This window comes from Rhinolophus sinicus, linkage group LG03, assembly GCF_036562045.2.
Source record: "Rhinolophus sinicus isolate RSC01 linkage group LG03, ASM3656204v1, whole genome shotgun sequence".
NCBI lineage: Eukaryota > Metazoa > Chordata > Mammalia > Chiroptera > Rhinolophidae > Rhinolophus > Rhinolophus sinicus.
In genome coordinates this window covers 137,723,729-137,751,358 of record NC_133753.1, presented here as the reverse complement: position 1 = coordinate 137,751,358, position 27,630 = coordinate 137,723,729, and the positions used below count along the sequence as shown (strand labels likewise).

The 27,630-nt window shown below is 32.1% G+C and overlaps 1 protein-coding gene across 5 annotated transcripts in view; it reads right to left on the bottom strand.

The window, feature by feature from the left end:
- Window positions 1–27,630, bottom strand: part of ARB2A (ARB2 cotranscriptional regulator A) — a 398,527-nt gene that overhangs the window by 155,003 nt on the left and 215,894 nt on the right. For all 5 annotated transcript variants that reach the window (XM_074328744.1, XM_074328741.1, XM_074328742.1 and 2 more), the window contains one exon: window positions 25,351–25,470. In XM_074328744.1, coding sequence (XP_074184845.1) covers window positions 25,351–25,470 — 120 coding nt within the window. The remainder of the gene's footprint in view (window positions 1–25,350; window positions 25,471–27,630) is intronic.

Sequence of the window (27,630 nt, the reverse complement as noted above, 5' to 3'; positions counted from 1 at the left end):
GAAGAAATTTCTATTCAACTAACTACTTATAAGGGCTGTTCAAATGCACACTCTATTGATCAACACATAAGCAGAATTTTTATTACATCACACCTTTTGTTAAGTAGCCATTTTAGCCAATATGAAATCCTATAAAATGGCATAGATATAAAAATGAGTCAGTAGTTCACTAATTCAGAAAGTCAATTATATGTCACTGTTTCATATCAGGTTGATTACTTCATTTACATTTTAGAATTTTAAATTAGTGCATAAAAGTTGACAGATTGACAGCACTGCAGACTGAAATTCATACACTAATTTTCCTGAATGTTAATAATATAAAAGGCAATATATAAAACAGAATTACACATATGTTTTACCTAATGAGATTATAAATGAGACAGAAAGACATGGTATGGAAATGGGAGAACTAGAGATCCTTTCAGCAAAACTTTACTGAAAAGGCAAAAAGGAAGAGGTAAATTGGTAGTTTCTATGTTGTTCTTCCAGACATATATGTATGGAAGAATCGTGGTCAAATAGCAATAAAACTTCAATGTATCTGAAGGGAAGAGAATAAATGACATTCAAGAGACGTTATAAGAAAAAAAATCTTGAGCGGAAAAAAACCCAAAGTGACTCCTTGTGGGGAAAGTTATCATAATCAGGAGTGTAATAAGAGGGAGAAAAAAGAGAAGTACTATCATAGACAAAATATAAAAGAAGACAATGCACAGGAATGAGGAACAAATGTTGAATTTCTGTAGTTCTGATCCTAACTCACTTGCACAAGAACGTAACCTGTCACTTCTTACCGTGGGTGTCATGATGAAATCTACCATACTACTTTCTGTCACTAAGTTGTCAGGAAAAGCAAAGCTTCCCTAAGTCTCTCTCTTCCCACACAACCGCCAGCGCGTACTATGATCTATGTATGAGTCCCTTTCCTCCTCAAATAGAAAGGACAATAAACTCATTGCTGAATTTCCCCATACTTGAATTAAATGTTTCTAGAAGTTAATTTGATATTGATGCTGCTTTCCATTATCTGGGAGAGTTGGACCCTATTGCCTTAAAACTTAGCATTCTAATAATCATGAATGCAATGCAATTATATCTCCTGTGGTCTTTTACATAAAAGAATAAATTTACAAGTAGCATCATGATTTACTGAAACCAGTTTAAATATTAATTAGTACTGACATGACTCTACCTATACCATAGAAGAATGAAAAGTTGTCAGGGATATTAGAAATGAGTCAAGTTCATTTTGGTACAGATGAGAAAAGAGGTAAAATGCCTTAGATGTCACCTCTAGTTTCAACAGACCTGGGGTAAACCCAGCCATGACTCCAAGTTCTACAACTGGTAACGCGCCTCCTTTACTCCCTACCACCACGTACTACCTAAAAGCACACATGCTATTAGTTCTGCGATGATGTGTCCTAGTGCTTTGCTTCCTGGTAAAACTACTGGCTCCAAAGTGACATACTGTTATTCAAGTTTTGGGGTTGACAGGCCACCAAGGTGCTTTGCACACATAAACTGCTTTAAATTCTGTAGACAAAAATGGCTGCTGTTTTGTTCTTTTTCTGATCAATTTGGCAGGTAAAGTCAGTCAAACTGGTTTCTCCATGTAGACACTGCCTTACTATGGAAATGAATGAGGAAACATTCATCTTTGTCAGAAATTATGTCAAATTATTCAAATTTATTGGTGAATTACAGCAAACATCCCAGCTGATGAACATCTCAGTCATATGGTTTTTAGAGAACACTTATGGTTCTGAAAAGATAACAATACAATGAGCTTTCCCATTCTGACGCAAAGATGTTTGGAGAGAAGATGGGGTCTGCTATTCAAGATAATAATTTATTTTAATCATAAAAAGTTCCAAAGAAGTCCAGCACTGTAAGTATTAAAACGTATCCCTTCAGATAGCATTGCTATTGTTTCCCCCTCTCCTTGTTATGTTCCTCCTTTAAGGCCCGTAGGAAGCATCTAAGACTTTCGTCAGTTTCCATCTTTTCCATAGACATTCTGCGGCCTTCACATTAACACTGCTCCTCTGGCTTGAGGTAATAAACGATTAGCTACAGCACAGTAGTGTGATGTTCATGTTATTCTTTGCTGTACTACACCCAGCGATGTCTAAAAAATTAATGCAAGTATACCAGGATCTGAAATTCACTTTTTATAGCCAAAAGCAACATCCTGCTAGGAGGAGAAAAACCTATTATAAATGGGCTGGAATCTGATTGCTTATAGATGGTGAGCACTAGGAAAATAACACTGCATATTATAAAATGTTGAATATAACAGAAGATGGCCCATATTGATTAATCAGTGTTTTGTTTATGAACTGATAAGGTCTAACTAGGTGGCGTCTATTCTTAGTAAGGGACAGATGTGTTGCTAAAGATCAGAGATGAACCTATATTAGCTAATGCTCTTATGATATCATGTAGAAATAATTAGAAAACGAAAAATACTTGTAAAAAATAGACATTTCTCTCTGAACCATGCATTAACCTTAAACGTTTTTTCCTAAGAAATTATATAAACTAGTCACTCTTAATATATTTAAATGTATGTTATTCAATAAATATTATCAAGAAATCACTCTGGAAAATTAGAACAGAAAAAAATCAACCCAGAATAATGCACATAGCCATATCTCTTTGAAAAAATTTAAAAAATTTCTCATTAAAATACCCATTTACTGAAAACCAATTTAGGGTGCCACAAAGCAGAAGTATTTTACAGGTTTTATTTAAAACAGCCCATGTGCCTATGATCAGGTATTTCCTGGTGTTCAGACCAAGCTTCACTATATTAGCAATACTTCCTGGTCAGGATGTAAAACATACGCCATGAAAATTTAAAAATGTGTAAAAATACTTTATCCCTATTACTCATGTTAAAAATCAATATTTTTAGCTAATAAAAAAAGCATGATTTAACTGCATATTTTCATATATATATATATATATATATATATATATATATATATATATAACATACGGCTACAACTCTAGAGGAGAATATGAAATTTTAACAGTTCTCTCATGGATCTGATTAATTAGGAGAACAGGGAGAAATAGTTTCCTATATTCTATAGGCTACTGATTGCTTTCCACCTTTGGTGGTGGTGGGGAGGCAGCAGGAAAAGAGAAGGGGGAGAGTTTTATTTTTAAAATAACATAACAAAATTATTGATGTCCTCAGAGATGAACAGGTAATCCCTTAGCTTGAAACATGAGCATTTAGGTCTTGAATGGACATTAAGATTCTAAAAATGAAAAGAACAAATCTTTGTATTTTTAAGAAGATCAAATTATAATTGCCAACTTAAAAAGTTTCATTATGTGGTGACTTTATTATTAACTAGTAGCCATAGCTCTAATCTATAAGTGCAGTTATGAATGGTGGCATATCCATTTTTCTCCACTCATTTTAAGTGATCAGCTGAAAGAGAAGATTAAACACAGTCTTTAAAATAGTTTAGAAGAACTGCAGGTCACTTCTGAACTAAATACATGGTTAAAAATTACAAATAGGATCACTGAAACTTATATAAGCAAAAAGGTACAAATTATTGCTACTTGTGTTTCTCATCTTATCCTTTGCTTAGCTTTTTCTTGACCTTTATCCAAATGAATCACACTAACTTTTGAATGCCTTCTCTCACTTGATTTCTAAAGCTGTTCATCACACTTGCTGGCTAGAAGCACAGCTGGCAAGGGATCTAAACCTCATCACTGGGCAAACTTGCCCTTCTGGTTTTGCCAAGAGTGACATTTCCAATGGGAAAAAAAAAGTTACTGTATGGGACACTGGATACTGTATCTGTGAGAACCAATAATGCCACCCCTTTGTTAATGCTACTTATAGCCATTAGAAATAAAACCAAAAATAACGAAGAATTAAATAGCCTAGAGTTCTCTAAATTCAATTGTTAATTAAAGTAAGAGCACAGAAATCAGCTGAGTATTTTTACTCATTTTTCTGAAGAAAGATGCAATTGAGGATAAGCAGTGCCCCCTAGTGTCAATAACCACAGACAATGAAAGCTAAAGGAAAGTTGCTAATGTTAACGTAACCAAAATTATTAAAAATATATGTAATAAATTATAAACCATTGTTATTCAAATGGAAAATTCTACATGTATATAAAGTCATACCACATAATCATTTAATACTGATTTGCTCAGGAATGCATGCATATACACACACACACACACACACACACACACACACACACACACACACAGTACGCAGAATGACATGGCCAAGATGTCTTTAATGTTCCAGGCAGCTCAGAGAAAAATATTCCACCCAGCACAGCAGGCCATGCATGAAGCGGGTGTCAGCAAGCCTAGCAGAATCACTCACTGTGAAGACGTTTAATAGGAATTGCTGAATACACAATACAGGCAGCATGGCCTGAACGGCTAAACTGGAATGGCCAGAATGGAGTCCGGAGGTTTCAAACTCATCCAAAATTGTAATTAAACCTGTAATGAGTGTTTAAACATTTTTCTTGCTTTTGTTGGTAATAGAGTAGCATATTTAGCCTTTTATTAAAGACTGATTTTGAAAACACTGTAACTTTTACTGCACATATTCTGAATACTGGATCCTAAATTTTAAATAGAAATAAATAAAATACACATCTATCTTTAAGAGAAGATGCAATATACAAAACTCAAATATTAAAAAATATTACATATACTTTATGAAATTTAAGTTGAGAAATTTTTCTGATATAATCTATGAGAAAACTTAGAAGCTATTTTTAAAGACGAATGAGGCATCTATAGAGTGACATATGACAAAGAGATAAAGTTAGCCTCTATAAAATACTGTCTAGGTCACTAATTTATAACACCAATTTCTGTCATAGAACCCAAAAATGGAGGCAAAAGAAAGAACCCAATGAAAAAGAAAACACCCATACAAATAAAAATGATAAAACAAGAAAGAAAGAAAGAAAAAAACCAGGGGGGCTAGGTATATATGTCTCAAAGAAACTAACAATGAAAAACAAATTGATAGAAAAACAATTGCCTAATTTTATTTGTATAAAAGTACAAGGGAAAAAAACGGAGTTCACGCCTATCTAAACATGCACTTATATAGGAAACGGTTTTGAACTACTTTTCGACATAAACCAATAATGCATGTACTGCTAGTTTTGCATTTTAAAAAGGAAGAAACATAATTAGGCTTTATAAAAAACATTTCAGTGTTCACTTATATTGATCCGTCTTTAAAATGAGGAAGATGCAAATGCAACAGTTTAGTAGGCATAAAACAATGTCCAAATGAAATTGTAAGAGTAGATAGGTATTTAGGACCTTTACAATAACTTCTGGTTGCTGACACTTCAACTATTTAAATTGAGAAAAAAAGTTCTACAATGCCCATTATTGTATTTTTGTTTGTTTTTTTGTATAAGTTTAACTTGGGCTGGGCTGTTCTAATCTCTGGTGATTAAAGAACAACCTTCTTACTTGTCACGTATTTAGGTAATGTTAATAAGGATATAAATGCAGAGGGACATATTTATGTTCACGTTAATTGTATTAATACCTTTTTTGTTCAAAAAGTATGAGTTATTTCTCATAAAAATTTCCACAGGAAATGGAATTTTAATATGTATCAGTAAAATTAGGTACTTGTTTAGGTGACAGTGAAAAACTTAAATTGTGTGTCTAATTGGAGAGACCTGATGTTTTTCTTGGTAGAACACTTGTACAACACGCTATTGCAATTGGCATTAAATATCAAGTAATTTCCTGTAAGTCTTTAAGAGGCAAAAACATTATTTATGGGAAGCTGTTGCATTTTATCTCTTACAAATTTTTGTTTTCAGGGATACTTACAGCTTCAACTGTAATTCAACTATAGACTATCTGGTGATTATTAATTAATGTAGGCATAAAATGATGAGATTTTCAACCCCACTTCAGAACTCACCTATATTACTTCCCCAAAAACCCAAGAAAAGGAGAGAGAGAAGTTCTAAAGACTAAGAGATAATGGAACACCATTAAGAAAAACTTCCATTTTTAGACATAAAAAATTAAGAAGTTTTTAGACTTAACCCAGAACATCTCTATATATGTTGATTTCGGGGACATATGAATAAATGTCCAGAGTCAAGCTATTTTGTTTTAGAAAAAAGAAAAGGTAAGCAGGTCCATGCCTGTTGCATGAAAAAGATGCTGAGTTAGGAGTATGAAGACTGTGAAGCTAGGTTCGTACACAGCCGGGCAGAAGTAGTGATTAAAAGCTCTTATTATTTCTACAAGGTTAAAATAAATGGAAAAGGTTTGTAACCTATGCACTCTATTATCAGCATTAACATGCCCATGATTACATTTGATTCCTTTTTATAGGAGCTCAGATAAAAGAGTTTGGAAATATATGTATACAGATACTAACACAAAGACAAATTTTAAAATGTGAGCTTTTAGTTTTAACTTCTTTAAGCCTACAGAAAAATGTTCAGATACAAATTTTCTTTTGCACATGTCTTCTAAACCACTAGAAGCTAGAAAAATTCTTGTAAAGTGTTTAGAGGCAAAACAGGAGTATAAAAGATAATTTCAAAAGAAGTTATTTTCTTAACATATGTATAGTCATTTGAGTAACTAGAAAGTAAATATCTCTTCATGCATATGATATCTGTAAAGATTATTCAGAAAGAGTTTCCACATATTTAAACACTCATACATATGTATCAAATAATTGAGCATAATAAATTTTTAATCAACAACTCTCATTATACGAAAACAGTTTCTTCAAGATGATAAAACAAAACTGTACTGTACTTTCAGGAATGATTCAATATTATTAAAAGTTAAAAAGAACAAATAGAGTATAAAGTAAATATTAGTCTTTTGACATTATTTCTTTAGCCACAAGTATTTTAAATATCATTTAGAGCTGCTCATTTTTGCCAACCATGGTACTTGGTTGTTAACTAACATATATAGTACTTGCTTATTAACCAACATATATTGTTCATTTATATTATCTTGGGGCAGGAGTGAGGAGAGCAAGAGAAAGGTAGTAAAGCATTATTATATTCAGAAATTATATAATCTTTTATTTATCTGTTTTACTCTTCAGAAAAGTAATACTTTTGCATAAAGCAAAGCATATTGTATTTTACTGGTTTCGTATGTTTCATCTTGAAAAATGTGTAACTTTTACATATGATGTAAATTAAAAATCATAATTACAGTTAAAACATAAGTTTTAAGCAACCAGAGACATGTAATAATATCCATACAGAGTTACAGGAAATTGACAAGCACATCCTTCACAGTGAGATATCAAATTTTATTTCATTAAACAAACAAAAAACATATTTTTTGAGACTGTATGAAGAGATGCATTTTAAATACATAATTAATGATTAATGATTTTTACTACAAAGTTATTGTGGTGTTATTAGGAATTCTCAGACTCACAATATGCTATACTGGGAACAACTTGAAATCACCAATAAATAAATATATGATGCTATGTCAGAGGGAAATAACAATAGAGGGCTGAAACCATTGAACCCTTCCTTCCATGATTTAAAAATTATTATTCCTATATCTGAAAACCTATTAGCTTGAAGACTTTTTAGCAATTCCTTGCTTCTTCACTAGATATGGGAAAGTAAAGGATTTCATTGGACAACTTTTTACCAGACATTTCACCGTCTTTATATTTCCCAGTATCTTATAGTAAAACCCTCCCGTTTCCCCAGAAATGTTTTACAAAGAGTCTGAGTGCAATGCACATACTTCATACCCCTGCATGGAGGAATCTAGAGAACTCTTCTAGTCTAAAGACCTGGGTATTACCTGAGCAGTAATAAGAAGAGTTGGCATCATACTATAATTATACAGAGGCCAAGCTCCTTTTTTTCCCCCACCCAAAACTGAATTTTATTTTTTCAATTTGGGTATATACAAGAAGCTGACTAGGGAGTATAAATTTGGGGGAAGAAATACAGCAATTGTGACTAAATTATATAGCAGAAAGTCTGACTAGCTCAAGTGTGTATTTATACCTATTTGTAGTTGCTCATGGTCACTTGTATTTGGGGTTGTCATCAATCCTATAAGGAGTTTCAATGGATCTCCTGTAGCACCACCATACACTTGTTAGTTGTATGCAGTCAATGGTTCTTCCACATAGTTAAGCAAAAGCACTTTCCAGCATCTGAATTAGCTTGTTTGATCACGGGTTGCTGTGAAATACAGACTTTTCTGACTTCTGAGGTAGAAGAGCTCTCCTCCACTCTTGAGATTATTTTACATCTAGCAGGAGCTTAAGCTATATACTCATTCATTCAGATATGCAAATTTAACCACCAGAGACAAGTAAATTATGCAAGATGATGTACGTTTCATTTTAGCCGGAAAAAAATGTGCAAACACTATACAGTTCCATTTCAGAGAGCTATACTTGCACCAAGTTGAGATGCACTGAACAAAAGTTGCAACGTAATATCCATGTTTCTACACTTCAGACTCAGGGTTGAAGAGCTGTTTTTAAGTACTTGAAGAGGTTTTTCATTTTAATATTTTTCTATGATTTCTTCATTGGTATTTTCACAAACTATCAAAATTACATTAATTCTTCAGGAAATAATTACATCACTATTTTATGAATACTTTTTTCTTATTTATATGCTTTATATACAAATATGATTAGCAATTTTAGACAGTCTAGTTAAGCTACTTTTGCCAATATATTTTCTAATATGTTATTTATATTAATAATTCTGTTTACTGACACTTCCACTTGCTGAATAAATTTCATAAAATTCATGTACATACCTCGTTAATGCTATAGCTTTTAGAGGACACCTTTAAAATAGCAAATGACATTATCTAACAACTTGACATGGTTAGCCTTTGTATAATAAATATTTAATTCACTCCAGGTTTAATTTTAAACCATGAATTCTAGCATTTCTGAAGCAAACAAAAGTAATATGATCCCTAATATTTTACTATCAAATTTTACAAAACAGAATTATTAAAGTAGAAAAAGGAGTCTGTGGCTTATGACATACTGAGCGATGCCACAGTGATACCACTGAGTGAAATAATTAATGTGATGCTTTTCTGTTAAATTTAACTTCTATACCTTAAAAATATTCAGAAATGGTGACTGATTAATGAAAATAAAACAGCATATATGAAAATTTCCTAACTTGTGTTACTAAAAATGATTTCTGAAACCATTATGGAATTGTTGTAGTTGAGTTTAATTACCAACAGCACAATAATCAAATTCAGCCATGACACGTTTCTAAATCTTTGCCAAAAAAGTAACACTTCTTATAAATTCACATAGGCTTTGATGAAACAGCAAGCTGGTCGGAGGAGGATATTACCCTGCATCTTAACAGAAACCTACATTTGTCTCACTAGTTCCTCACTAAAGACGTAGGAAACAGGTTGGGGGTAATAGGCATTTTCTTGATAATTAGTTGTGTAGGCAAATATGTTCCCTGGCAGACAATATAAATGTTGATTTAAGGACCAGCCAATACAGTGCCAAACTGCAAAATATTCAATGCTCAATTTCTCACAGATTTGGTTGAAGACTTAATCCTAAAACTCAGGTTTCCATTGTCACCAAATACTACTTTCCCACAAAAGTTTTTATGTATTGAAATACATTTTATCCATACTTGGTATGCAGCTGCTTAATAATTTCTATATTTGACAAGTTCATATTGTTCCCATTAACATTTCTAATAATGATGAAGAGTAACCCCTATTTCATAATGAAACTAATAAAACTTCTTAGTTGCCTAAACACACAGCAGTACATATCACTGAAACTAAGGAATCTATAAAGCTAGTAAAGATAAGTGGTAACCTATCACAAACACCAGTAAATTTTAGTTTTACTAAAATCTAGGTTTAAGAGATCATCTTTAAGCTGGAAGCAAGATACACTGTTTTAAAAACAAAAATAGCACCAGTTAAGTGGCATCTACCGTGGCAATTTTCTTTAACGTAGCTTTTCCAATTATAATCTAGTCTACAGTGCATTCAAACTGCAGACACATCCAAATTAGGAAAGAAAAAAAAAAGAAAAAGAAATACTTAGTCTTGCAAAAAGAGCCTGTACTCAAAGGAACGAATAAAATTGAGACATCTGCAGTTAAGTTTTACCTTGTCCCTAGAATGTTTGAGATGAACTCAGTGTAACACTGTCTTCCAAGAAAAGACAAAGTGATCAATGCAAGAACACATCAGGCTGCCTTGGACAGGCCAATCAATGCAGGAAAGAACCTTGCCCAGGGCCTTATGCAAATAGAAGCACGTCCTGCAACCTGGGGAGGGAACATGCGCAATAGATCAATTGGATCTAAAAAAACCTTACAGCTATATCAGCTTCAGACAGTAAACTTATACTGATGAATACTTCACACTTCCTGCGAATTCTTAAAATGGGTTATTTTTAATAGCTAGTTAAAAACTCTTCCTGGGATCTAGAGTGCAGTTAAGAGGAAGAAAACATCATGGGAGAAACACTCAACATTACTTTTAAGAGTGTGCAAATAAAATTCTGACTTCTTAACATTTCTTGCCATAGCTGAATTTTGCTGACATTTCAGAAGGTTAAATTTTCAGTATGTTTGTATTCATGAACAGGAAATAAAAATCTGAAAAAAAGCAAATACTGTCTCAGGTAGTTCTTGAACAAGGAATAAATAAAAATGTAGGAGAAGTAATTCATAAAGATGTAAAATTATAGCCATCCTATCTGATTAAAAGCTCACCCTGTCACCAAAGAATATTCTCTACAGTGGTTAACCTATTGCTACAGAACTTTTTCTTTTAAAGTTAATATCTCTGTCTCCAAAAATCACTCTAAAATCTGATTAGAATGTATAACAAGCTGGGAGGCTACTTAGTATACAAAGTTAGTACACAAAGCTCTATCCCTGTCAAATGCTCTTGAAGGCAGGTCAGATGCTTTATAAGGCTACATTAAAAATGCTCAATTATTGGGTCTTCGAGGGACTACTTGGGTGCAAAATTATTTCCTTAGTATATTCACTTTTTTGTGTTTTTAAACCTACTGTTTCTTCTTAGGTATTTCACATTAAAAAAAAAAAGCCTTTAATAATCTAAAAGAAGTCCAAATCACATTTTAAATAGGAATTATAATGTCAGCAACTATGATATAGATACGCGTATTGCCAAGCAAATAAGAAAACTGTAAATATCTATGATTACATTTACCTTGTCTTCTACTCTGGAATTTTAAAGTAAAAAAATTAGCTGAAGATGCATTTTCTATCATATACTCGTATGTGGCAAATATTTCTAATATTAAAAATAAAACATACAGTTTTTTTTTTAGCTATTGATGTATGAGCTTTCCTTGGCAAAGCACTATATAAAATATGAAAATCAGACATCTATTAGAAAGATCATATTTAAAACTGTTTATTTAACTGTTAAAAGAATACAGGTATTTTAAGACACTGGTTTATGTAGCCAATGGGGAGAAATATGAGACACTTTTTATTTGTACCATTTCTAGTTCTTTCGACATTGATAAGATTTTAAGCTTCAGTTTACTCAAATAAGATTTTTTTCCTAAGGCATAATTAAATATGTCATTTGTTTGTTTGATCCTCTTTCGTTAGACTTGAAGCTTTATAAAAATTTTACTATTTACGTGGAGAAAGCATAGAAATATAAAATCAAAGAAATATAATACTCTTTTATAGCTTTTCAAGTATTAAATATCAGATGAAGTGCTTATAATGATCAGAAAGGTACAACATAGCAGGTTAATCATAGGAACTCAAACATTTCCTTTTTCCAATTTTAATTTCAAATATAAGAATTTTGAATAGTCTGGTATTCACAGTGAAATGTAAACTTCAATTTATCATAAGTAAAATACAAAGGACCAAGCAACCATGGTTTCACTTTTTGTTACAATATTTAAATTATGTTTCCTTCATTATGTAGAAAATGAAGAAAATTTTAGAGTATTACATCTAATATTTGATGTGCTTGACATTGTGATAAGCACTGAATAATGAAATTCTATCACTATATAAATCTGTACAGTGTGTATCTTTTTGCTTCTTAAAAGCGTATTCTCAGTTTAAAAAGTATGTCAAGGATCATTTTAGTTTACCAAAGAATTTTGTACTTTACAGATATAAATGCAGAATTTCTTCAAATGGAAAGTTCCCTCATTTATTAAAAATATCCTAATTTATTAAAAATTTATTTAATGCAGTTTTTTTTTTAAGTCATCAGAAGAGAGAGTATTTCATAGATAAATTCATTGATTCTGAAATTGGATTTTGATTTCAAATTCACTGGATTTCTATTCTGGCTCCGACCCTTGTGTTACCTTAGACAAGTTCCTCAACCTTTCCTACATCTGCAAAACAGGTTAATAATACCTACCCAATATAGTTAGACATAAGCTGTACAATGCCCTGCTAAAATAATTTTTAATGACCATATCTAGTAGTGTCCTAAACTAGTGTTCTCTTCTGAGTGTCACTATAGTATCATGCTTGTGAGCAAGGGCTTTGGAGCCAGAAAGCTTAGGTGTAAAGTATGACTCCATCAATCATTGGCTGTGTGATCTTAGTACTTAATATTTTGGTACCTCAGCTTCTTCACATGTAACTAAGGATAATAATACTTACATCACACAGTTGTTATAATGATTACATGAGTCAATATCTATAAAGCACTTAAAACAACATTTCCTACTTGGTAGGTGCTATGTTATATAACTATTCCTTTCAGGTGTAACTTATAGAAATGGATAATGTAAAGGAGCAAACACAGAGCAGAGATTGTTACAGGGAGACCTGAAAGATCAATTCTATTTAGTTCGTATTAGAAGATGATTGTCTATTTCCAGCATGGAAGGAGCTGCAAAGAAGAGCCAACCAGGGCCTTGGCCAAGGAAACTCATCTGCTTTCCAGATCTTCATAAAGTGTTTTAAATTTTTTCTCCTTAAACTGAATTTCCAGAAACCCCATCAAAACATATTCAAAATATAAATATTAGCTATTTGGAGTTTGCCTGTTATTTTAAAATTTCCACACCTTCACTCCCCTTCATTAGTTTGGATAATTAAGAATTGATTAAAATTGAAAGTCTGCTTGGAAGGCACAGAAAAGAATAAGCAGTAAATAAGATAGAGAATAAAAACTAAATCATCATGTAATTCAACTGAGAAATGTAGAATTAAATCCTGAAATACATGAAAAATCAGGAGGTCGTTTTAGGGATAAGAGTCACCATATTTAGCATATTACACCTTTTATTCTGCATAAGTACTTGGTGAGAGGAGGAACAAAAACACACTATTAACAAACTGAGAGATCACACTTTTAAAGGAAGAAAAAATGCATTTAGATGTTTCTCATCTATAAAATGGAAATAACAGCACTTACTTCCTAAAGCTGTTATGAGTATTTCAATGAGATAAAGTAAATTCACATAAGGTGTATGCTTAGGACAGTGCCTGATGCACACTAAGTATCATTTAAGCATTAGTGATGTTGACGATGAATATGATAATGCTACTGCCTTCTGATTGGCGAGATGTTCATTGATACTAGTTCTAAAATGTCCGTTTGCAAAAATACTGCTATGGTTTAGGTCCCATGGCTGGCTGACAGATTATATGGATTCTATTCTAATAGCACCGACAGGGCTCTGTGAGACTGAGAGGGCTCTAACACAGCAATAAAATATGAGACTCTATTGTAAGATCTTAGAGAAAACTTGTGCCACCAAATGTTAAGCTTTATAATATTCTAAATATATGTGATATATTATTACATATTTAATATTTGGACAAAATATAAATGTATCTTAATATTCAAATAGATGTCCTAAAAATGTATAATAGGAAGAAAAAGTGAAAAATTGAGGCTGAACCTGTAACAGTGGTTAAAACCATTATTACACCGTTAATGGTACTGGAATCAGAAATTTTTTCTGAGGTAAATTCAGTAGTAATACAACAAAGGTAATACACTGGTTCATGAACCTAGTTTTGTTACAATTTACAGGGCACGTATTACAGAAAAAGTCAAGGTTTCTTTGTCATTAGGCGACAAGCTACTAGAAACTTTTAGAAAATCAACATTTATAATTATAAAGTATCCCTAATGTCTTGTAACTGCAAAGAAGTCAACATAGGGAACTTCTCCTGTAGGGACAAGTTGACTGTGCTTTATCTTTTGCCTAGTGCCTCTCCTTCAGAAAGATAAATGTCAAGTTTTACTCTAATCTAAATGTCTGATTGATGTAGTAAAGAAGTTTGAAGATAAGATATTAGCAGTTACATATAAAGATTTATGGCTATTTAGACATAAAGTAGGTATATCAGAAATTAGAATACTTTTTAATCATTTGACTCAATTATAAAATTGTCACAGAAATATTAAATAGCAATTTTTATTGTACTCTAGTGCTTTTTAATAAACTTCTTTATGAGAAATATTCAAATAAGATACAGAAAACTAAGAAGAAATCTGAATATACTAATAAATAATTAAGTAGGCAAACTAATTTCTAGAGGATATGAGATTTAACTTATTCAATTTAATCACAAAAAGCATAACTAAGTTTGGGGTTAGGGTTAGGTTTGGCTACTTCCCTTGATTAGAGATTTCAATATTTTCTCAGTTGATTTTCTGCATTCACTGATCAATTTCCATTAATGGTTCTTCCAAGTGTCCAAAATTTCAGGGTCACAAATTGTACCTCCTATACACTCAAGCATGCTGACTCTAAATTTGTCCCTGTTTTCCATCTTAAATGATCAACTTTGTTCTCTCCTCAATCTCGCTTTGGTCCATCCATGGCTCTCTATGAATGCCCAAACCCTACTTTCTTCATTCTGCCCCAACACAGCACGATCTGAGATCTGATTCTGATAACTTATTTATATAAGTTATCTAGGATCAAGAAGTATTTGAGTACATACTTATTATACATCCAGATGGGCTAGGTAGGATAGTAGGAACCAGAGAAAATAATGGATTTGTTGCTTATTCTCAGCCAAATAAGAAAAAGATTCTGAGATGCCTTAAAGCAGAAAATAACTATGAATTAAGACACTGCATAAGAGATTGAAGCTGAGAATAATAAATGAAATGGGTTTACAGGAGACAAAGATAAAAATGCATTATAGAGTTTATTTTCTGACAAAAAGAACACATCAGTTAATCAACAAAAACATTTCTTCCTAATACTGAATTCTGAGACAAATTTACTGTATGGATCTTTAAATAGAGAAGGTAATATGACATCTGGATTACCATCTCACTTCACAATTATCTTACTAAATTCCTCTCTTTGTTTAGATGTGCTTCCTATTTAGAATACAACCTTCTGGAAGCCGGGGATCATGTGTTTTACTCTGTTTCTCCAGTACAGAGTGGGGTGTTCAACAGAATACATGAATGGATATCTTTAATAGTTTCCTAAACCATTTCTTGTTTTGAAAGCATACTATTCGATCTTAACTCCAAAAAAATAATTTCTATAAAGTCAAATTTATGTGATCCAGGTGGATTTATTGTGATTGAAATTCATTCAATTAAAAAGCACTGAAAAACCACTAACAAATAATAGGAGGTGAAAAAGAATTGACATACATATAGGGGTTAAAAGTCCCCAATTCTACAAGTTAAGATCACAGTGGCTTAGAAGAATATCACTTTGTTTCTTTGGGTCCAAGGAAAGTTTTAGACCCATAGTGTGATCATCTCAGAGCCATAAGAACGGAAATAATGATAGCTCTTTCCACCCCATCTCTTATTGCCATAGAAACCTCATAAGCAGTGTATAAAGGATAAGTCCTGGGTACATAAATGACCTTAGAATGCACTGCTCTACTCTAAGCAACGTGGATTGGACTTCTGTCCTGGTTCATTACTTCATGGTCCTTCTGAGTTTTTTTCCTATCACTACAACCTCATTCTTTCTCAGGAAAGGATTCTATTTCTAAATCCCCGGCCAATGGTTGAAGCCTTAAACCTTACTTTCTTCATCCCTTCCCAAAGCTTGATCCTGTTCTTTTTCCTTCTTTTCTTATAGGCAGTGGGGTGGGGTTTGGTCGGGGAGAAGAGGTACTCTCAGAACTAAGGACAACGTTTTGTTTGCTATGTTATAACCGAATGCCCTGATTTTCTGTTCCCCGAAATGAGATTATACTATTTGACTCAAATCTGAGCTGACCATGCACTAGAAATACCTACCTAGTGATGGTTCACCTGCTTCTCCCCCCAAAACCAATCTCTCCAGTTGAATTAGCTCTTCCTGAACCCATCCCAAACTCTAGTAATAAGACCTTTGCCTAGACATGGCTTCTATCCTTGTTTCTCAAGCTTCACCCTAACATGGATCTAGTATGCTTTGAATCTAAGTCTACCTGGCTCCCTTGTGTTAATTTGAGTAAATTATTCTAAAGATTAAGGCCTAGCTTCAAAGATGCAAATTAAATGGTTTTAATTTCAATTTTTTCCCCCTAAGAGTTCTTTCCAATTGTGGTGTCAAATCAGAGGTTTCACTGAGACTGGGAATCTTATTTGGGGGAGTGCTTACATTGCATGATCAACATTAGGCTAGAATATAAGATCAGAAAAAACAAGCCCATTATTAATTGAACTGTGTTTTTCTATAGTCCCTCTTAAAAAAAGACTCACAATAGTCAATATGCTCTCACATCTGCAGTAAAACACAAAATCTCTTATTAAGATCTTTTATAAAACCAATGGAAAAGAAATATTTCTTATAGAAGATTTATATCTAACAAATTAATATGTCAATTTATCTGGGTACTCCTTAACACATTATGCTAATTTTACCAGTGATTTCCTGACAGTCTTTGTTGAATCAAAAGATAGAGTGCCCAATCTCTCAGCTGCACAATGCAGGGCAATAAGACCTGGATGCAGCCCATCTATGTGGATATTAAAAAAGCCTTCTGCAAAGGTAATTCCAGTGGAGTAAATCCTTTATGGTACAAAAAGATTTTTAGAAAAGATTAGTGAAAATTTTCTCCATTTCAGCCTTTTGAACAACCTGATCTTGATGTGACTGAGGGATATAAACATTAAGGAGCGGATTAGGTCCTTAGTGGAAATGATTTATCAAGAATGGAAATAATCAAAGTGATATCATACTTAAAAGTGAAATAATGAATACTTTTCCCTTAAGATCAGGAACAAAAGGATGTCCACTCTAGCTACTTCTACTCATCATTGTACTGGAGAGGACAATTAGAGGCCCCCCTACCCCCCAAAAAGGTCAGATTATATGACCGTGAACACAGGAAAGCCTACACACAGGAATTCCTACACACACACACATACACACACACACCCCAAAACAAAAACAAAAACACCACTACTAGACCTATAAGTGATTTCAGTAAGATTGTGGGATACAAGATCAATATACAAAAATCAATCATATTTCTATACACTGGCAATGAACAATTTGAAAATTAATTAAGAAAACAATTACATTTAGAATAGCATCAAAAATAATAAAATATTTAGGAATAAATTTATCAAAATAAGTGTAAGACTTATACACTGAAAACAATAAAACATTTTTGAAAGATCTAAATAAATGGAAATGGAGCCCATAGTCATAGATCGAAGACTTAACATTATTAAGATATCAATATTCCTCAAATTGATCTACAGATTTAATTCCAAACAAAATCCCAGCTCTTTTTGCAGAAATTGACAAACTGAAACTAAAATTTATATGGAAATGTACCTAGAACAGAAAAGGCAATCTTCAAAAAGAACAAAGTTAGATCCACACTTCCTGATTTCCTTTCCAAAACTTACTGCAAAGCTATAGTAATCAAGCCAGTGTGGTATAGGAATCTCTCTCTCTCTCTCTCTCCCCGTGGAATAGAATTGAAAGTCCAGAAGCAAGCTCTTACATTTATAGTCAAGGATACTAAGACAATGGAAGGGAAAAAAAACAGTCTTCAACAGATAGTGATGAGACAACTGAATATTTACATTTAAAAGAATTAAGTTGGACCCCTACTTTATATTATGTACAAAAATTAACTCAAGTGATAAAAAGAAAAGCTATATAAATTGGACTTCATCAAAATAAAAAACTTCTGTACTTCAAAGGATATCAAGAAAGCGAAAAGATAACCCACAGAATGGGAGAAAATATTTGCAAATCATGTATCTAATAAGTGACTTGTATACAGAATATGTAAAGAACTCTTACAACTCAACAGTAAAAGGACAACATAATTAAGAAATGGACAAAGGATTTTAATATAGAGTTTCTTTTGGGGTGCTTAAAATGTTCTAAAATTAGATGGTGATGGGGGTCGTATAATTCTGTGAATATAGTAAAAACCATTGAATTGTACACTTTAAAAGATAAATTTTATGGTATGTAATTATATCTCAATAAAGCTCAATAAGTATCAATTATATCTCAATAAAGATATGTAAATTGTATCTCAATTTTTTTAAAAAAAGTTAAAAAATGGAAACTAGCAAAGATAAGCTAATTATTAATTAAAATGTAATGTTAAACTCATGATTAGGAATGAAGTGGAAAATTTCCTAGACTGATTCCATATGATGCCATGTAACATTATGAAGATGCAATAATAACTTAGTTTAATAATTTTCCTCTTTGATTGAAAAGATTATACTTTGAAGAATGAGTCATAGAGATGCAATCTTCTCTGTTAGCCTGATGGTTGGGGACACCAGCAGATTGGAGACTATATACAAGACTAACACCAGGAATAAATGTGAAGAATTGTGTAATGTGAAATAATTGATTAGGCAGAATTCCCACATTAGTCCATATTCAAAAGAAGGGTAGGAAGAATGAATAAGTTTAATTAGTAAAACAGTTATTGTTAATGCTTACTCTCTCTATATAGGTCAATTCACTGTGCAGACATTTAAAACTGCTCATGTTGTAATATACACTGCTCTAAACTTGGGGTGCAAGGGATAAGAGCAATATTAGACTCGTACCCTCAAGTTGTTTCCAGATGATTTGGGCAAGATAATATTTAGAGATAAATGACAACTTTTAAAAAAAATTGTGGAACATATAAATACTATAGAAAAAATGGGAGTTATACTCATACTTTATGAAATAAACCTATAATGAGAGAAATTCTTTCACTTGGGACGGGGAAATGGTATTAGCAAAAATGAGAATGAGCATATCCTATGGGCATTTAGACTCACATTCAACTAACATTGAATTATTTCCTAATAACCAGGAACTTAATAAATTATCCTCAAACTTTGCTATGAGGTGGGTACTTGAAGAGGAGGACACATATAAGGGATCTGACCCAATTTATCATAATTTGTGGGCATCAGAACTAGGATTCAAACCAGGTCATCTTCCAAATTCTGTGTTCTTGTAGGTACTATCCTAGGCTTGGAGGTAGAGGTGCAGTGTATGGAACAATGGAAGTAAGGAAATTAGACTAGAACTGAAAGATTTTATTGGGAAAAATACAGTTGGAAAGAGACAATCGGATTACATAAAGGGTCTTAAAGTCATAGAAAGGAAAGATATTTCAGAGAAAAAAACCCTGACAAAATGTGTTCAGCGGATAAATACAGATCAAAAGGAGGGCAGTCAACATAAAAATTAACAAATTGAGTCATTCTTTTTAACGGTGGGTCTTCCTAATATATATTAAAAATTATTTGAATAAAAGTTTTTTAAAAAAATCAAACCTCAATTCTTCGGTAACTACTGTGGAGCTAACAAATCACATCTGTATATGCAACTCTCTCTTTTTCTTTTAATATTCTTATTTGATATCTCATTTATTCTGTTAACCACAGGTATTACATTTCCAGTGTGTGCAAACATTTCCCCAAATACCTACATATCTCCATAATCACTGTTCATTACCTTTGTCTGCTGTGCTTGGATTCCCCTCATATCCATTTTCATATGTTTCTGTAGGTGTGTATGGGGAAGGATATTCTACACCCTCTTCTTCCTCATGCAGCTTCTAAATCTACTGTCACTAAGCCAATGAGAATCTGTCTCCTAAACATCTCCAATGTGTTCTTCGTTATCACTCCCACTACTTCTATGTTGGTAAAACCCTTCATTGGATTTTACTTGGACTCTTGCCAACTAACTCCTAAAATTAATGTTATCAACAATCAAAAGATGGTATCTACACTGTATGCAAGGCAGGGATAAAACTGAATAGAGGAGGCAAAAATAATATAACCTCTCAGATGGGTACTAGACTTATTGGGGTGATCACTTCATAAGTTACGTAAATGTCTAATCATTATGTTGTATACCTGAAACTAATATAATATTGTATGTCAACTATAATTGGAAAATTAAAGTGTATAATAAGAGGAAAATATTTAAAAAATGAAAGTAAAAGAATGGTAAAGAAAAATATAACCTCTGGTTCCTCTCTTAAAAGGGCATACAGAATAAACTAAACTGTTTTCATATAAAACACCTAGAGAGTTAAGACAGCATTCCATATAAGTTGTACTTATCCCATATGCTAACATTCAGAAATTAAAGTTATATTACAAATGATAATTTATTTTTAGTGAATTACCGACACTTTTATTTTTAAATAATTAAATTTTATTATAAAAGATTAAAGATACATTTTTTATTATTTATTCATTCATTTAATTAATTAATTTATTAAGGTTTATTGGGGGTGACAATTGTTAGCAAAGTTACATAGATTTAAGGTGTACAAAAACACACAATGTGATATATAAGTGATGTATTACAGAATTGTGCCTACATTTTAAAGTAGGTTTGTAAGTATTTTGGCCTGAATTATTCTAATACTAAGGCTCAACTTTTCTTTGGTTTATCCCCACTTATTCTACCTCTCCTAATTCTTAGTCCCGTTCCATTTTCTCTTCACTAAATACAAATCTTGCTTTAGGCAACTTTAAAAGATGAACTCAGAGTAGACTGAGGTTGAGTATCCTTATAGAGTTACATCCAAAAACTAGTTCTCCATTAGCTGCTGAAGGTCAGCTGAGGCTGCCTGGAAAGCTAAGGAGCCCAGCATGGAACAATGGCAGGAGAATGGAGTTCCCTTCATTCCTTAATTCACATGCAAGTGAGGTGCCAATCAAGTGCTGACAAGCATGGAGAAACCAAAATCAAAAGTGGGTAGAGATACACTTTCAAAAGGAACAGTTTTCACACATTTCTCAGTGATGTTTTTAATGGTGGTTGTGTACATACCACTAATAACATGGAAAATGAAATAAAATAATGAGAAAAACACTAATTTTCTATCAGCTGAGATGATTCAATAAACTAATGAAATATATTACTACAATTTTTAGTGTGCTTTATTAAAAAAATCAACACTGATTAAACAAAGAAATCTGAATGCAAATTGATTTATTGAGCACTGCAAATAGGGAAGAGAAGGTGAGTTGAGATTAGAAACTGGGCATTGACAAGGATAGCTTGTCATTTCCAAATAAAAGAAAATTTTAAGGCTGCTTGATTTTGTCAAACTATCACCTAGAAAACAAGAGCAAAGCACTCTGAAATGATCAACAATGGAAGCAATGGAATCACTTCATCAAAGTGGCTGGTGAAAGAGATAATGAAAAAGCTTAAAACTGCATTTTTTTTAAATGACAGTTAATTTCCAACCAACGAGGTCAAATTGTTGACAACTATCTAAGGCAAAAAAAGTAAGCTGCAATTACTGTACATGTCTTTCTGAATGAATTTGGTACATGCATTCTGATTATGACTACTAATTCTACCACTGTATGAAACAGAATATAGAACACAGAAATATAGGGCTTTGTAAATAATGGTTTAATAACAGTAATTTATATATTGGCTTTATTTGATATTGTTGTTATTTTAAATACACAGAAAAGATAACGTAGGGCAGATACATTACTCTGAAAAATTGATTATCAATTCATAAAATAAATAATTGTTTCCTTTTGCCTCTAATGACTGAATGGTGGAATTGTTACCTAGAGCTGTCTTTTCAACATCTATTTTTACTAGGATCACAGAAAGTTTAGAGAATTGGAAACTTGAGCTGTTACCATATAATGAGACTAAAAGCAGTGAAAGACACATTTTTAGTATCATTTTTTTCTCATTATTATAGTAAACTGTATACTGTTTATATAAGGTTAGACCGGATCAAGTTCCAAATTTTCTACCATAAAATGAACATGGTTTTTGAAAATAAATCTCTTAACTATGCATTCTTCAGGAGAAATTCAACACTTTAAGGTAAAATAAAATTATAAATTATGTTCTCAGTTTTCAAAATATTAAATCTCCACAATTATTTTTTGCTCTAAATTTGAAAGTAATTTATTTTCAGATATCTACTAGCAGCACATTTAATTTTAAACTACACTCGTAAACAATTTTAATTTATTAAATTTATTAATTTAATTAATTAAATTTTAATTTATTAATTTATTAGATACATTTTAGAATAGGTCCTGACTGGTACCTGTTTTTCAAACAATAATCACTATAAGTAATTGCATATTAAAACTACTGTCCACACAGTTTACATTTAAAATAAATTTTCTTAAAATTCATGACCTACAAAAAAAGGAATGTGAATTTGTATGAGAATGGTAGAAAAATGATCTCTACGCATTCAAACATGATGTTACAAATTAGGACTGTACCATAAGATATATGTGCGTGCGTGTGTGTGTGTGTGTGTGTGTGTGTGGATAGTTTTTCATCAGGAGTACAATATGTGACATTTTTTAGAAAGTTAAAGTTTACTGAAATCCAAAGGATTTAATATCTGATATGTATAATGTACTACTGAGACAAAAAATTAAACCATAATTTAAGAATTTCACAATTTAAAATTTTAATTTCTTATAAAGTTAATATTAAAATTTCGAATGCACATAAAACAATTTCACATATTATACCTATGTTGAAAAATACTGAAAGAATGAATATCTGTCAGCACTTTCAATTTTCTCCCCCTAAGAATATTGGGGAGAATAGGTTGAGAATATTATTCAGCTTTATGCAAATGCAAAAGGTTTAAAAATATTTTCATTTTTGTTGTTGTTTCTTCATCAATGCTACCTTTAAAAAATCCTTTTGAAATTAAGTAGAAGCATAATGGCCTTATTTATATATTAATCCAGCTTTGTCAAAAATTTATGGTACAATACATCGGTGTACTATGATATTTATTTTGAGGAATCCATACTATTAGGTCAGGAACCACTTTTTCTTTAGTTAGCTCCATCTATACGTCCCCATTACATACCCCCATCAAAGTTACTTCCAAAAAAGTAGCAAATATATGAAGTTGAGATAATTGCCAGTAATATTTTAAAACCTAGGCAAGGTATATTACATTAAATAGACTTCTCAGGGCTGGTGTTGCCTGACAGATATGTGATGTGCCAGTGGTTATATTATATTCCTCCTCCCATGCATGCACCTCCTGCAGAGATATCAGACTACAGAAGCTGACCCTTACTGAGACCATCTTGTCTCTCTGACAAAGCTCCTTTTTAACTTCTTACTTACTGGTTACTTCCTGTGATGGAGAAAAACTTTAGCTCAGCTTGTGATAATTTCACAGGCCCTGAGGACCCTGACCTTAATAGCCTCAAGGTCAGAAGTCAAGTCTTGTTCTGAAACATCTGTGTGCTTTATATTAAAGTGGAACAAAAGTGGAGAAATATCCACCAGTGTGTGACAAGAAGGACAGGCAAAATAGACTGACACACTGGTCATCTGTTACTCTGGCATCTTAAGTTCATTTTAAAAATTGTCTAAAATTCACTTGAATTCCAAATTTGATGTACAACAGATTTTTATACACTGTTGTAAAGTTAAAAAAAAAAAGGGAATGTCTGTTTTACAGAAATTTGATTAGTTTTGCAGGCTTTCGGATATATTTTAAGTTATTAGTCTAAGTGTCAATGAAATTTCATGCTTTTAGTAATTTAATGGCTTACCAAAAACAAACACAAACACAAACCCACAAACTACACATATGAAAGCCATATATACATAAAGATATACATATATATATATATATATATATACACACATATATATATGTATATCTTTATGTATATATGGTTAAGAGAACTATTTAAAAAACAACATTCACAGTTTAAAAAGTATGTCATATAATACATTAGCTTTCTGAAGATATCCATTATATATAAAATAAATTCAGCAGAGTTAAAAGTACTTGGAAATCATTTCTAAAACATGAAATCAATTTAAGAATTAAACGCTTTAACTTATTTCTTGATCTTAAGAGAGTATAGCATTTATACATTTACGTCAGCAACATTGTTTTCAGGTGTCACCACCAGTTTTATATCTAAATTATGTGGGTAAGCAATAGGTGTTGGGAATTTGAAGAGGCCATGGAAATGTATTTAATTTCCATGAAATGAGAAATGCATAGCAAAGTTTAGAAACATAAAGATTAGACAACCAATGTTGTGCCTGCCTTTAATGTCCACTTTAGGCTATTTAGATTTAAAATGATCAAATTTACTTTAATGAAATTAATCATTTTATTACAGCACTGGTATCTTCCTGTGACATAAGGGGTTATGGATAGGGAGGCACAAATTCTTCATCAGTGCACTGTTAGTACTGATTATACCTCATTCATCATTCATACTGGAACAAGGTATGGAACTTGCAATATTGCATATAATACAGAAAAAATTCAGAATTCTTGATAATTTTTTCTATCATGTACACTTATCTTAACTTCAACAATATTATTTTGAAATGCGCAGACTTTTTTTTTTAGCCAAGCAATGAGTTTCACTTAGAAGCAGATTAATGGAAGCTTTCTGATAGTGTTAATATTAATTATATAGATTCTGAAAGTGGTAACTTGTAGAACTAAAAATCAGATAAAGATTATCAAAATATTCCCAAACATTCAAGAGGTATCTTTGAAATTTTTATCACTTTACAGATAATATATGCTTCAATGGTGTACACATAAAACAGAAAACATAAATATCACAAACTATGGAAACTGGGGCTATCATGTAGAAATTAAAAAGTAATATATAAATAAAGAATGGGCAAAAGCTTTCTGGTTAGCATTTAAAAGCTTTGCAAAAATAAAATAAATTCGTTTTAAACATCATGAAATTATCTATTCAAAACGCATGATTTTTATCCTTTATAAAATAATTTAATGATACCAACAAAAAGGGGATGGGGGGCGTAAACCTATAAGGAGTTGGGGAATTAGAAAGAGTTAAATGTGCACTTACCAGTTCAACAAAAGCAAGTCCTCCATAGCTGTGAGCAACAAAAAACACATTCTCAGCTGCAGATTGAGCTATGAAATGGTCCCACACATAGACTGCATGTTCTTCAGGAGAACCATTTTCCTATGAAGAAAACAAACATCACATATTACATACTGTATCTAATTATCATAGTAATCAAAAATTAAATTATATGCTTGCTTACGTAGCATAAGAAATAAGATAGTTATAGCTTATTCAAAATAATAACAATACAAAAGAACTACATTGAAAATTCAAATTAGATAATAAATTAGTATTAAAGTATTAGAAAATTACTGCTAAACAACTGCTATTATAATCTTCTTAATCAGAATATTTAAAATAACATATTTTTGAGGAGGAATTGCATTCTGGGTATATCTGAGATATTAAAATATATCTAGATACATTAGAATTGCATAGCAGAAAATTATAGTGGTCTTATGATAAAACAGTCTAACACTAAACATACTCAGATACATTTCTATATTTATATTGCACATACATCAAATTATTTGATTTATAAAATTTTAACTATCTCTGTAAGCTGAAAATAAACAGAAAATCAGCAACAAATATTTTCTATTTATATTATTTAAAAATATACCTTTCTTTCTAAAAGGATTTTCCATACAAATTTTATTTCTAAACTAGGAGAAATTTAGACATATAAACCCAGGGCCTTTTACATTTCTCTTGAATTGCTAAACCTTAATAAATGTATGCATGCATGCTGCTTTAATTCCAAACGTTCTATAATAACTTCATTTTCTTGTGTTTATTTCTATGGCTGACAATTGTGGTAAAACTTGGATAAGGTGAAAAAGAAGAAGAAAAAAAACACACCAAAGAGCTAAATAATACTGATCAAAAAACAAACTGCCAAAAACTAGAATAGATCATGAAAATGTTTTGTACAAATATTTCTTGGAAGCTTTAACACCAAATGAATAATTGCCTGAGAATGTCAAGGTATTAGACAAAGACACAATTTATTCATATTTTCCATCTCTGAAATTTTATATTACCATATTAGGGTCCACATGAATGGTTACACTTGCCACCTAGAAGGTGGTGTTCCCTAATGTCTATCTTCCCCTTAAATTTCTCTCCAGAGCTCCAGATTCAAGGTCATATCCTTGCGGACATCCCACAGATACTTCAAACTCAACCAATTCAACACTGTGCTAAAAATTTCCTCTACAAACCTTTGCCATTGTCTTTGTTCCCTACCTCCAGCTAAAATCTGGGCATCATCTCTCCCTCGAACTCCACATATAATCAGTCATTAAAACGCTGTTAATTCTGTCCCCAATTGTCTCTTAAATCCATCCACATCTCGCCATTTTAATTTCCTCTAGGTTAGCTCAAGCTGCCATTATTTCACAAATGGATGACTGCAAGGGTCTCCAGCCCACTTTCCTTCCCTACTTCTAGAACTGTGCATTTAAATGCTCTCTCTAATTCTGTAGTGAGAACAACCTTTCAAAAATGCAAATATGATCATGTTGCCACATCACTCATTTCCTGCTTAAAGCCCTTTAAAGTTTCTTTATTGCCCTCAGGATCAAGTTCGAACTCAGTATGACATTAAGTCCTTTCATAATCTAGCTTCTGCCTTGAACTATACCTCTTACTACTGCCCTGAAAAATACGATGACCCAACAGTCACCCTTTTCCCACCATGCGAGACCATAGAGAATGCTCTCTGTGTGAGAATTGCAGGGAACAACTTGCAGTAACCTAATGGTGCCATACTTTTCTTGTCTCTGGGCTATTTCCTTTGCTTGGAAAGTGATCCCTGTGCTGTGCCCTCACTTCAGCCACCACCTTCATTCACTTGCATAATTTCTACTTGTTTTCAGAACTCAAATGAGATATCACCTTCTATTGAAAGTCTTCCCTGTCGCGCCAGGCCAGGTAATGTCCTACAACATCTCTGCATGCTCCCATTATCACACTGAATGGTTTCTATTGTAATTAAATGTTAGATTATCAAATTGTTGAGGCTGAGAGCAGTGTCTCCTTTAAATCTTAGGGCAATAAATAATGAAAACACAACATTTATTTTCAGGATGATTACTTACAACCTTGTAGCCATATAGTAAAATACAAATACACTTTCAAAGATAACTATTAGTAAGATAAATATAAAATCACCCACACTTCAAGTATATAAGGTAAATATAAGAATATAAGTGGAAGGAAATACTTATAGGCCTTTTTTGGTTTTAATAATTCAGCTTTCATTAGTTTAAAAAG